This window comes from Apodemus sylvaticus, chromosome 10 (assembly GCF_947179515.1).
Source record: "Apodemus sylvaticus chromosome 10, mApoSyl1.1, whole genome shotgun sequence".
NCBI classification, from domain to species: domain Eukaryota; kingdom Metazoa; phylum Chordata; class Mammalia; order Rodentia; family Muridae; genus Apodemus; species Apodemus sylvaticus.
This window is the reverse complement of record NC_067481.1, coordinates 96,349,976-96,361,982: the sequence shown is the minus strand read 5'-3', so window position 1 is coordinate 96,361,982 and position 12,007 is coordinate 96,349,976. Positions and strand designations below refer to the sequence as shown.

General features: G+C 48.5%; 1 protein-coding gene across 2 annotated transcripts; it reads left to right on the top strand.

Moving 5' to 3' along the window:
* The first annotated feature begins 4,081 nt into the window (after positions 1–4,081).
* On the top strand, positions 4,082–8,791 carry Ptx4 (pentraxin 4). Of its 2 annotated transcripts, none has more exons than XM_052197190.1 (3): positions 4,082–4,222; positions 6,090–6,654; positions 8,073–8,791. In XM_052197190.1, exons 1-3 carry the CDS (start codon positions 4,082–4,084, stop codon positions 8,711–8,713), a joined length of 1,347 nt encoding a protein of 448 aa, XP_052053150.1. In that variant the 3' UTR covers positions 8,714–8,791. The 2 variants fall into 2 exon arrangements, with proteins under 2 accessions (XP_052053150.1, XP_052053149.1); XM_052197189.1 differs by having other exon boundaries at positions 6,000–6,654.
* The last annotated feature ends 3,216 nt before the right edge of the window (positions 8,792–12,007 follow it).

Sequence of the window (12,007 nt, the reverse complement as noted above, 5' to 3'; positions counted from 1 at the left end):
GTAGGTCAGGAATCCTGGACTCTTTCCTGTGGACAGTGCCCACCAGGCAGATCTTCCACCAGGCAGATCTAGGCGATTGTAGGGACTCTTCAGCCCTCGACAGCTTTACAATTTTTGTGTAGACCTTTGCTCTTAATGACAGCCAGTGTTAAAATTCTTGGCCTAGGGTCGAGACCTCTTGGCTCTCTGGAACTTGTCTGGCATCCAGGGCTACAGCAGCTCTTCTCTGGTTTAGTCAATCATCCTCATTCAGCCTCAGTTTCTGCACTCTCTTGATACCTCAGCTACTGCTTCCTCACCTATGACAAGGCTGACTGCCTTGTCTTTTTGTAGCTTGGCCTGCCAACCACTCAGCTGTCGCTGCCACTGTCTCTCTGCCGCCTCTTTCTTCATGATAACTGATTAACCCACATTACTGACAGTAGGCACGCAAAGGGTGGAGAGAAGCCTTTCACTGAACCTAAAGTTGCAGCAAAAGGGAAGCGATGAGGATGGTCTCTCCCAAAGGGAATCCAAGCGGCTGCTTTCAAATCCTGAAAATCACCACCTTTGAACCAGCCTCTGCACTTCCTCGGCTAGGCCACCAGGGGGCGGGTTCTTCTCAACCTGGTAGAAACGGTTGCAAAAAGCCTTGGGGCTGTGCCTTCCAAACCTGAAGCAATCTGCAACCTTGTAGTTGTCTCAAGGCCATATGCAGAGCTTCTCCGATAGTCAGTGCTGGCATTGGGGCAGGCCAGGGCTGTTGACTGGCAATTCTTTTGCTCAAGGCATCCAGGAGAAGAAAGGGAAACCTAGCAGCTGCTAATTAAGGGCTCCTGTCACCTCAGCACCCAATATTTTTGCTTATTTTCTGGAAATGAGTACAAGAGTGCTTATAATAAGAAATGTTATCAGTGCTTAGCACCTGGCCAGTGCCCAGGCAGAGATGGGTGCCCTTATTTGTTTTAGAACAAAGGAGTGTCGGGAGGATCCAGTCTTCACTTAAAGGTACAGGTGCTTTGCTGCCAGTCTTGATACCCCAGTTCAACCTTCAGGGCTCACATGGCAGAAAGAGAGAGCCAACTCCTCAAAGTTGCCCTTTGACCTTCACAAGTGCATGCGCTCGTGAGCTCCCACAATCACACGCAAACATACATACAAATAAATGAATGTAATGCTAATTTCTCTTTACAAAGACTAGCCCTGGGAGCTGGGGAGATGGTTTACTAGGCAAAGTGTTTGATGTACAAATATGAGTATCTGAGTTCAAATCCCCAACGCCCAATAGAAAAGCCAAGTGAAGAGACTTCTTGTTGCCTCTGTGTTGCCAAGGAGATGTAAACAAAGTCTACCCCCTCCTCCTACGGTCCTGATGATAAAACCAAAGTACATTTCCACCAAAGTTCACTCTGGGGAATCAGTGAGTTTATCAGACAGAGCAATGAGTGAGGGGGTATAGGCAGTAGCAAAGGTGACCTTAAAGACTAGAAAGTCTGCCCCCAGCAGACCCCACAACTATGTAGATATAACCCTTCCCCTAATCTTTCCATACCTCTATGTTCTGTCCCTTCTCTGAGTCCCCCATGGTTACAATGAACTAGGGCAGACTTTTTTGTTTTATTTTGTTTTTTTTTTTTAAGACAGAGTTTCTCTGTGTAGGCCTGACTGTCCTGGAACTCACTCTCTAGACCCGGCTGGCCTCGAATTCAGAAATCCGTTTGCCTCTGGCTCCCAAGTGCTGAGATTAAAGGTGTGCACCACCACCGCCCGGCTAGGGCAGACTTGCATATAATTGATTGGAAGAGGCTCAATCGAGGGGATACTCGAGCAAGTATCCCCTGGCCCTCTCTGTCCTTCCTCTATGAGGTAACACCAAGTCCAGGCATGATGGTCATTTGCAAGTAGGCCCAAGATGACAGTGACAGATGGCTTGGAGGATAATCCTGCACAACAATCTGTGACCCTAGCATCAGAACAGGGGTGTAAGAGAATAGCTGTATGGGGAAGAGCTCACTAGCCAGTGTTGCCAATCGGTGAGCTCGAGGATTAGTGAGGCTCTATTCCAAAATAAAATGAGGTGGAGAGCCCCAGGAGGGCATGTGACTTAAATGTTTAGTGTCTACACATGAGTCTGTGAGTAAAATACACACAGGATAAATACATAAATAAATAATAAAGGTCAACACTGGGCTCAGTTCAGAGAACAGATGGCCACAAACACAGTTGTCAGGACACATGCAGGGGTGGGGGGCGCTGTAGCAGTGAGAGGGGCTGGAGGCTGGTATTTCCAGATGGAGCCAAGTCTTGAGAGTGGAGTGTGGGAGCCCCAGCCAGAGACCTTCCTGAATCTCCATCCCTAAACTACAACTCCATTACCTCTTTACCCCTCCATTCTCCCGCAGCTCACCATCCAGGGGCTTCCCAGGAAAGGCGGGGTTGGGGGCACGTTTCTCGAGCCTCAAGCACCTACAAATGTCTTCACTCTTTGCTCCTGCTCTAGTCGCGTGAGCTAGATGCACTATTTTATCTTTTTGCCATTGTTTTTTAGTTATTTTTGTGGTGACATGGATCAAATCCTGGCCCAGCCTAAATGTTAAGAAGGTCAGCTGTCCCCTTGGGATTGTCCCAGTCTCCCGTACCAACAGTTTTTCTCCCTGGAAGCTATTGTGATTTTTCTCTGTGGTGTTCTGATGTTTGACCAAAGTAGTCTTGACAGCAGCCAGCCTCTGGGACGACACTCAGCGGCCTGTCCTCCGGGAAGACACTCTGGATCCTGTCATCTTGTAAATACTGGTACTTTTGTTTGGGACACTTTCCTGAGTTATTCTTAGTACTACAAACTAGGATTCTTCCGAACAACAGAACATTATTTTCTTGCAGCTCTGGGAGCTAAGAGTCTAAATCCAAGGCAACTACCACAGAAGTTTCTTCTGGTTTCCGGGGGCTCCTGGTGTGGCCCGCCACAGCAGCTATGTTCCCATCTTGGCCTCTGTCCTTACTGGGCCTCTTCCTTGGTGTCCTCTCTGCCTCTATCAGGATGCTTGCTGTCGAGTACAGGGCTATCTGGGTCCTCCAGGATAACCACATAGTAAGATGTGCCTAGACAGTTTTCTCCACATAATTCTCCATATATTCACAGGTCCTGGGGTCAGAACTTGGATTGATTTCCTCTGGAACCCTCAACCATCCCCCTGCACAGCCTGTAACCAAAAACCAGGCAGGAAAAGTCAGGTGCATCTAGCTTGATTTCAACATTACATAATGCACGTATCCAAATTTTACATTAATTCAAAATATGTGCAATTTATGGAACGTTTGTGTGTGTGTGTGTGTGTGTGTGTGTGAGTGTGTGTGTGTGAGTGTGCGCGTGTGAGTGTGTGTATGAGTGTGTATGAGTGTGTGTGCATGCATGTGTGTGTATGTGTGTGTGTGTGTGTGTGTGTGTGTGTGTGTGTGTGTGTGTGAGATATCACACACCTATAGTTGTAGCTGAGAGCTGAGATGGACCATTTAACCTGGGAGTTTAAGACCATCGTGAGCAACAACAAGATCCCTGTTCAGGGACAGGAAACAGCTAATTTTAATTTATCTAATTCTAGAAGAAAAAAATAAGTTAAAGTGAAACTCAGTCCCATTACTAAGAGGGATTCCTTCTCCAAGGGAGTGAGACAGGGCTCACAGGACAGGGCTGCACGAGGCTGGAATGCTGGGCACCAGTGCAGAGCTGGCTTAGCTTCCTGACCACGCTCAGCCCTGTCCTGCTCTGACTTCTCGGTGGGAACTCCAGTCTAGGTGCTGCTGTTAGAGCCATTATCAGCTCCTGTCTGCCTCGGAGCCAAGCAAAGCCCAGAGCACATCCACTAGAACAATTTCCCAAAGAAACTGTGCCTGTTTGAAGCTTGTTTCCCTGGGAACCTTGGGTTCTCAGAGACCATTGGATTGAAGGCAGATGCCTTTCATTAAGGTGGCAGGAAGAACCTGGCACACTACCAGGACAGAAAGAAGAAAACCAGTCATGTGATAGGCTTCAAGGAGCAGGGATACTAGACAGACTCAAGGGACCAAGGGACAGACATCAGCTCCTGCCTCTGTGTGTCCCAGCATGGGGTACTTGAAGAAGAAGACCCTACCTTTTCTCCTCCTTTTTGTGTCCCTGTATATACACAGGACTCCGTCACAGGAAGCTGACCCAGCCAGGCAAAGAAAGCCATTTTTTGAGAGGCTCCGACGACTGGAAGAGCAGGTAGGTGTACCACACTCAGGGGATTGGTTTTATAATACCAGGAGCAGGTAAAGAGTGGATGCCAGAGTCAGCTCCTCTCTGTGAGCGGTGGACCCAGAGAGCGCTTGGTTCACTATTCTTTCGGGAAGCTGACAATATGATATTCTCCCCAGTTTTTGGAAACCAGGCAAGCACTTGGTAGGCTCTGCTCTGAAGTCCAACTAGACAATATATGTGAGTGTGACCATGCAGGAGACCTGACAAGGTCTCTAGGAGACCGGAAGAGCACAGCTGGAGAGGCCTGGGTAGTGACCATGCAGGACAGTATCCATGGTTGTGGGTGCTGTGAGAGTACTGGTCTGTTTCAAAGCAGAACATATGTTCTGTCCCAAGGGTCACACAGGGGGTCTGTAGACGGTTCCCAAGCACGTCCTGTACTGACCCTGGAAAATCCAGCCATGGTGGTGTATACCAGTAATCCCAGCACCCAGACTCAAGTAAGAGTATTGCTGTGAGTTTGAGACACTCCGTCTCAAAACAAAGAAAACAACAACGGGGCTAGAGAGCTGGCTCAGGTTAAGAGCTCTTGCTGCTCTTGCAGAAGACCCAGGTTCAATTCCCAGTACTCATGCAGCAGCTCACAAACACCTGTAACTGCAGTTCCAAGGAGACAGGACTCTCTCTTCTGAGTACTGCAGGTACATGGTACACAGATACACATGCAGACAAAACATCCACACACATAGGATAAAACAGAACTTAAGACAAAAAAAGAACATTAACAACAACAAAGACTGAAAAGGCAAAGGCTGTAGTTCAGTGGCAGAGGGCTTCCTTGCCTAAATGCACAAAATCCTAGATACAGTCCTCAGAACTGTAAAACCATAAATAAATAAATAAATAAATAAATAAATAAATAAATAAAATGCGTTCTGGCGGGCGGTGGTGGTGCACGCCTTTAATCTCAGCACCTGGGAGGCAGAGGCAGACGGATTTCTGAGTTCGAGGCCAGCCTAGTCTACAGAGTGAGTTCCAGGATAGCCAGAGCTACGCAGAGAAAGCCTGTCTCAGAAAAAAAAAAAAATGCACTCTGAGCTGCAGAAATAGTTCAGCAACCAGAAGCACTAGGTACTTTGTAGAGGAACCAGATACATTCTCAGCACCCACATGATGGCTCATAAACATCTATAACTTCCGTTCCAGTGCCTCTAAAGTCACTGAGTACACACATGGTACACACACAGACATGCAGGCAAAACACTCATACACATAAAATTAAATCTAAAAAAAATTTTTTGAGACAGGGTTTCTCTGTGTCGCCCTGGATACTTTGGAATTTGCTCCATAAATCAGGCTGGCCTCAAACTCACAGAGATCCTCCTCCTCTGCCTCTTTCCCCACCCAGTTCAATCTAAAATATTTTTCAGAGTGACCATACAAACATCCTGTCCTGCGGTCCCCTCTGATCACAAAGGTAGCCCCGAGGATCACAGTAGCGAGATGACTGGATAGGGTCTTCCAGAGTGTTGGGCCAGGGAGGGTCATAATTAAGGCGGTGGGTCTGCAGCCCACATTTTACACCATGCAGCTGTGGGGCCTGAGAACAGTCACCCCCTTTGTACCTGGCCCTTTGGGAATAGTCACGACATTCTCCCCACATGTCCTAGCACAGTGACAAGGATCAAATTGGTCAGTTTACAAACAGTGCCGCCCATAGGCTCAGTGTAGAGCAGGTGCTTCTGAAGTATACTTAGGAGAGCCTCAGCCCAACTCCTGAAGAGCAGTGCTCTCTTTACAGTTTCAGAGATTCCAGCAGGTGACCTTAACACACCTGCAGGACATTGCCAACAACTACAACGTGTACTACAACATGGACGCCCGTCTCCAGAGCCTGGTGGAACAGAGCCAAGCTGTAGCTCTAGCAATGAATCAGTCTCAAGCTGCCATACAAGGAGATGTGGCCCAGCTAAAGACCCGGTTTAGGAAGAGCCAGAGAAGGAGCCGGAAGATGGATTCCCGACTCCAAGCTGTGGACCTCTCCCTGAGCACAAAGAGCAGGCAGTGGGTAGAGAAGGAAAAGGAACAAAAGGCACAGAGGGAGGCTCTTGCAAGCCTGGCCCTAAGCTTTCGGACACTCCAGGATGCACTGGTCGGCCTCACACAGCAAGTCCATAGCCAGGATGCCAGGCTTGCCACTCTTGAGGGACAGACACAGAGGGCCTCCCCTGGCACTGCAGCCCTGGGGCTGACCACAGCCCCCACACCCACCCAGCTTGCTCAACAAGACCCAGGTTCCTTGCAACTGTGGAGGGACAGACTGGCATCCGCGTCTTCACCCCAGCACAGGAGTTCCCCCCAAGACGTCACTGTCCACGTCCAGGAGATGCAGACGTTCCAAGCCCCAAGCAGTCATCAAGCAGCCCCACCAAGGGCCTACCGAGGACCAGGAAACAGTAAGTGACACAAAGCTGTCACCTCCCTATCAAGTTCCAGGTTTCCCTAGCAATGTCTGAGGTTATAATGTCATTCTTGACACCTGTCACCCCAAAAAGCCCTTTCCCCCAAGGTCCACATACCCAGCACCGTAAGAGAAAATGGCCCCTAGCAGGTCAGGCTACGTGGCAGAAGGGCCTCTGTTGAAGTGGTTGAATCAGGCCCCTCAGGATGAGTCTCACTTCATATTAGCAATACTGAGACTTGGGGTAGCCAAACAGAAATAGTTGAGTTTGCATTTGTGCAGGAGTCCAACACCAGCCTAGAACAAGGGCAGAAATTGTTGGTGCATTGTTTGGCACAAAGCAGTGACTTTCACACTCCTGACCATATTTCCCTGCCTCCTGAATTCTCCTTGGCTGAGTTCGCCAGTTTCTTCTTATCTAGCATAGTCCCCACCCCCAATGCTCCTGGGGCTTGAGATGCACGCTCAGTCACAGAGTGAATATTTCAATTTAAAATAAAGTAAAAAGTGCTCAGGCAGGTAGCAGGTACCAGCTGCTACCTAGGGAAGAGAGGGGCCAAGTGCTGCCAGCTTATCTGAGATCCACCGACAAGTACTAAAGGCGCCTCAGACTGAAACTGGGCCCTAATGATTTATTTCCTATAGAATAATCCTAGATTATCTGGCTGATAATAGTCACCAGAGGCTAGAGAGGAAGGCAGGAGACTCAGAGCTGGAGGACACCTGAGGTCTTAGGCAGAGAACAGAGGCAGAGGAGGGTGTACTATGCAACCAGGATGAAGACAGGAGCCAAGGCCTTCAGGACTGCCACTTCCAAACACAACTAGGCTTCCCTGAACCTCTGGAGGAAACCTACCACGGAACACTGGGTCTTGAACCCTGGGAGACCAGGTTCAGGTCTGTGACTTCCAAAATAGAGCTGGTTCAAGTCAATAAACATGTAGCAACGGGGGCTGGAGAGATGGCTCAGCGGTTAAGAGCACTGACTGCTCTTCCAGAGGTCCTGAGTTCAATTCCCAGCAACCACATGGTGTCTCACAACCATTTGTAATGGGATCTGATGCCCTCTTGTGGTGTGACTGAAGAGAACAATGGTGTAGTCATATACATAAAATAAATAAATCTTAAAAAAAAAAAACATGTAGCAAAGTTATAACAGCCACAGAGAGCTTAGACAGAGGCTTCCCTGGTCTCGAGGCGCTTCAGAGACAGACAGATAGACACGAGGATTCAAAGTTACCTCAGTCCTTACCTGTGCAGCGGAAGTGTTCAGATCATAAGTGCAGAACGGGTGGAGCAAGCGCTCTGAAGACCTTGGGGCCGCGCTGTAGATGAGAGCAAAGGGCAGGCCTGCAGCAGGATGCTTCTGCTCTGCCTCAAACCCAGGGCTGACACTCTTTCCTCTGTTTCCAGTTTGCAGCACGGGCCCAGTGCTCACATTCCCCAACACCTCCACTGAAAATGTGATCTTTCTTAGCCCTGGCTTCCTCATGCCCCTACGGGCCCTGTCCTTCTGCAGTTGGGTCCGCATAGCCACCAGCCACCTGGGCACCCTCCTTTCCTACGCTACCAAAGACAATGACAACAAGCTAGTACTGCACGGCCGAGACTCCCTGGTCCCCGGCTCCATCCACTTTGTGATTGGGGACCCAGTCTTCAGGGAATTGTCCCTGCAACCGCTCCTGGATGGCCAGTGGCACCACATTTGTATCATCTGGACATCTGTGGAGGGGAAGTACTGGCTCCACATAGACCGAAGGATAGTAGCCACCGGCTCCCGCTTCAGAGAGGGCTATGAGATCCCTCCCGGAGGCTCACTTGTGCTGGGCCAGGAACAAGACACTGTGGGGGGTGAGTTTGACAGCTCTGAGGCCTTTGTCGGGAGCATATCTGGCTTGGCCATCTGGGACCGGGCGCTGCTCCCTGGAGAAGTTGCAAACTTGGCTTCTGGGGAAGAGCTCCCAACAGGTGCCATTCTGACCCTGACCAATGTTACGTCTGTGGGTGGATTTGTGCAGAGAGCCAAATGTACCTGCCTGGAGCAATGCCCATGAGGCTGCCACACGTGGGCTGTCACAGTCAAGGCCATCGAGAAGAACAAACCTCCATATCAACACTTTCCAAACCACACCCCTGCCATCACCACTGGCCTATGTGCACCTGTGCTCTAATGCAGGTGCCTCCTGCATGGAGACGCAAATTAGACAGAAAATGTGCACTGGGGAGAGAGAGGGGTCCAAGAGCACAACTTGCCATTGCTGTGGGATTCTGTTGTTTGTTTGTTTGCTGTTTTGTTTGACTGTTGTTTTCTGAGACAGGGTTTCATACTGTGGTCCTTATTAGCCTAGAACTTACTCTAAGTCCCAAGCTGGCCTCAGACCCATAGCAATCTGCCTCCAGGATGCTAAGATTCCAGATGTGACCACTGCCCACCCCTTTCTTTCTTTTTCTTTCGACAGATTCTCACTATATTGGCCAGATTAGCTTGAATTCATGATCCTCCAGCCTCATGAATGCTAAGGCCTTCACAGTGATATTTTTACAGGCTGCACCTTCAAAACCATTCTCATTTCGTGTGTAGTGTGCTGTTCTTTGACCCCCAGATGAGTTTGCAGACAGGGCTTGGGTAGGCTTCCTTCTAAAGCACCTTTGTTGCCATGAAACGCTGTCAGACAGATGAGAGGCCAGTTTCAGGGGGGGAGAGGGGGGCGCCTTGAAGTTACAAAAAGTACTTTTACCATTGTTATCTCCTCTCCAAAGATTCACTGAGGTTTTCCTGTGAACATATTTGTTCCAACATCCCTCTCCAGAAAAAGGCTTAACATTCTTTCCTCTCTCTCCTTTGCCAGGAGCCCTAGGGATTCCCTGGAGGTTAACTGACCATTCTTGTCCTGTTGTCTGTGAGAGCCACTGAGGCTGCCAGAACTACCATTAAAGACACACTAGTAATGCTTTAAAACTTAATGTACCAGGCATTATTTTCATATTATAATATGTGCTCTTTTATAAAAAGATTTTAATAAAAGTGCTAAGTTGTACAACCATCACAACCTAGTTTTATTTGGTTTTCTTTATTAAAAAATCTTTTGGTTTTGGAGACAGGATTTTTCCAGGTAGCCCTGACTGTCCTGGAACTCACTCTATAGACTAGGCTGGCCTTAAACTCAGAGATCAACCTGTCTCTGCCTCCCATGTGCTGGGAGTGCGCCACCATTGCCTGGCTCACCTGGCTTTTTTTTTTTATTTATTTATTTATTTTTTTTTTTAATGTGGGTTTAGGGGGATCAAACTAGGAAGGCAGAGGAGAATGGATCTCTGTGAGTTTGAGCCTAGCCTGGTCTACATATTGAATTTCAGGATAGCCAGGACTACTTAGAGAGAATTTGAATTTTAAAAAAATGATAAAAGAAAGGAAAAAAAAGAGAAAGAGAGAAACTGGAATGGGAGGAGTCCTGAAAAGAAGGGAAAGCCATAGAATCCCTTTTTGTTGGGTTGTATAGGGCTATGGCTGAAACAGAAGCAAGGCTGAGGTAAGCTGATGAGCCCGGACAGCAGGTCTGCAGATGCTAATGGCTGAGCTCCTGAGCAGGCTGGCGTGCTCTTGGTCAGTCCCCTGGTCTAGGGATGATGATGTGCTGGGCACGCACTGCCTATCAGGTTAGTGCGTTGAAATTCCTGCCCTTTGTCCAGTTCCAGTTCCTGCCTTCTTAGTTGTTAGCCTTGACTGTCCGCTAGCTGATATTCACTTGGCCAGCTTGCTATCTGACCTTGCAGGTGTCCAAGTGCTGTTAATGATACAAAGTTCTCTTAGTTCTCAAGAAATAACTGAAGCTCTCAATTAATCTTCATTAACTTTTAATGTAGGGCATGGCTTGGGGGTTCTTTCCTGCGGTGTGTGGAGGTTTTGTTAGGGGCCTTCTGGTATAATTAGTTATATCAGAGACAAGAATAGATGATAGGAAGGACAATACTGCTTTGTAGGCATTCCTCAAGGATTCGCAGGTGGGGGAAGCCAACCTGTGCTCACTGACACAGAGCCCTGGCCTTCCTCTATCTCGCCAGCTTGTTTATCTTTCCTTTCTTTCATTATTTTTTTAGAAAGGGTCTCACCATGTAGCCTTGGCTGTCCTTGAACTCACTGGGTAGACCAGCTTGTCTCCAACACTGAGATTCGCCTGCCTCTGCCTCTTGAATGCTGGGATTAAAGGTGTATGTCACCATGTCTGCATCAGCTGTCTCACACCTAGTCATTGCCCTCCGATTCACCTTCTCAGTGTTCCAGCTTTGCCATTTCCACACTTAGTCTTCCCGTTTGACTTCAGTGTCTGTTCTCACTGTAACACTTGTGACTGATAGTTTTCACCGTGTGCCCCTCCCCCACCAGTGTCTGGTCTGGTTCTCTGTTAGTGGAAGAGTTTTGACTGTATAATCTGGGTTGCTGTCCAAATTCTAGGATTATAGACTTGGGCCACCATACCCCTTCCCATTTCAAAAGCAAGAAAGTGGCACTGGACAGATGGCCTAGAGGTTCAGAGCATTGGCTGCTCTTCTAGAGGACCTAGGATTAGTTCCCAGCTTAGAACCATCTGTAACTCCACAGAAGATTTGATGCTCTTTCTGGCCTCCACAGGTACTAGGCACACACATGGTGCACTTACATGTGGGCAAAACACTCACATACATAAAATTAAGAAAATAAATCTAAAATGAGAAAGTAGACTGGAAGAGACCCTTGCCCAGTGCTAATAAAACCATGGCGTCCCAAAGCTTTCTGCACCCTATGGCTGGAGTCTTCAGTTCTGTAGAGGCTGGGCCTCTATCTGGCTACCCTTTCATCAAGTGGGAGGCAGACAACAGTATGCAAGGCCCTACCCAGATACACTGTCATGGGACCCTCGCTCTAATTAGTCTAATTAGTCTTTTTTTCTTTTAGATTGGATCCTTGTAGCTGGGCTTGAATTCTCTGTGTAGCTGATGATGACCTTAGCCTCCTGATCCTCCTCCCTCCACCCCCCCTCCCCCCGGTGCTGGGATTACAGATGTTTCCCATAAGGGCTACATGCACGCTAGGGAAGCATTTCCTAACGGCTACATACCCGGACCCACCCCTCTCTCGTTTTTTTTTTTTTTCAAAACACGGTTTCTCTGTATAGCCCTGGCTGGCCTGGGACTCGCTCTGTAGTCCAGGCTGGCCTCAAACTCATGGTATCTACCTGCCTCTGCCCCCTGAGCACTGGGCTTAAAGGTGTGCACTATATCACTACCCAAATGAGTCTCCTAACAGCATCCCTCTGATCTCTTGGTGTGCCCAGTGCCCAGTGCCTTCTGCTAAAATCAGCTTCCCAGGT

Coding starts and splice junctions, on each gene's coding strand:
- Ptx4 (XM_052197189.1), top strand. CDS start 4,082: ATGGGGTACTTGAAGAAGAAGACCCTACCTTTTCTCCTCCTTTTTGTG. Junction 4,223..5,999: donor TCCGACGACTGGAAGAGCAG/GTAGGTGTACCA, acceptor CTCTCTTTACAG/TTTCAGAGATTCCAGCAGGT. Junction 6,655..8,072: donor CTACCGAGGACCAGGAAACA/GTAAGTGACACA, acceptor CTCTGTTTCCAG/TTTGCAGCACGGGCCCAGTG.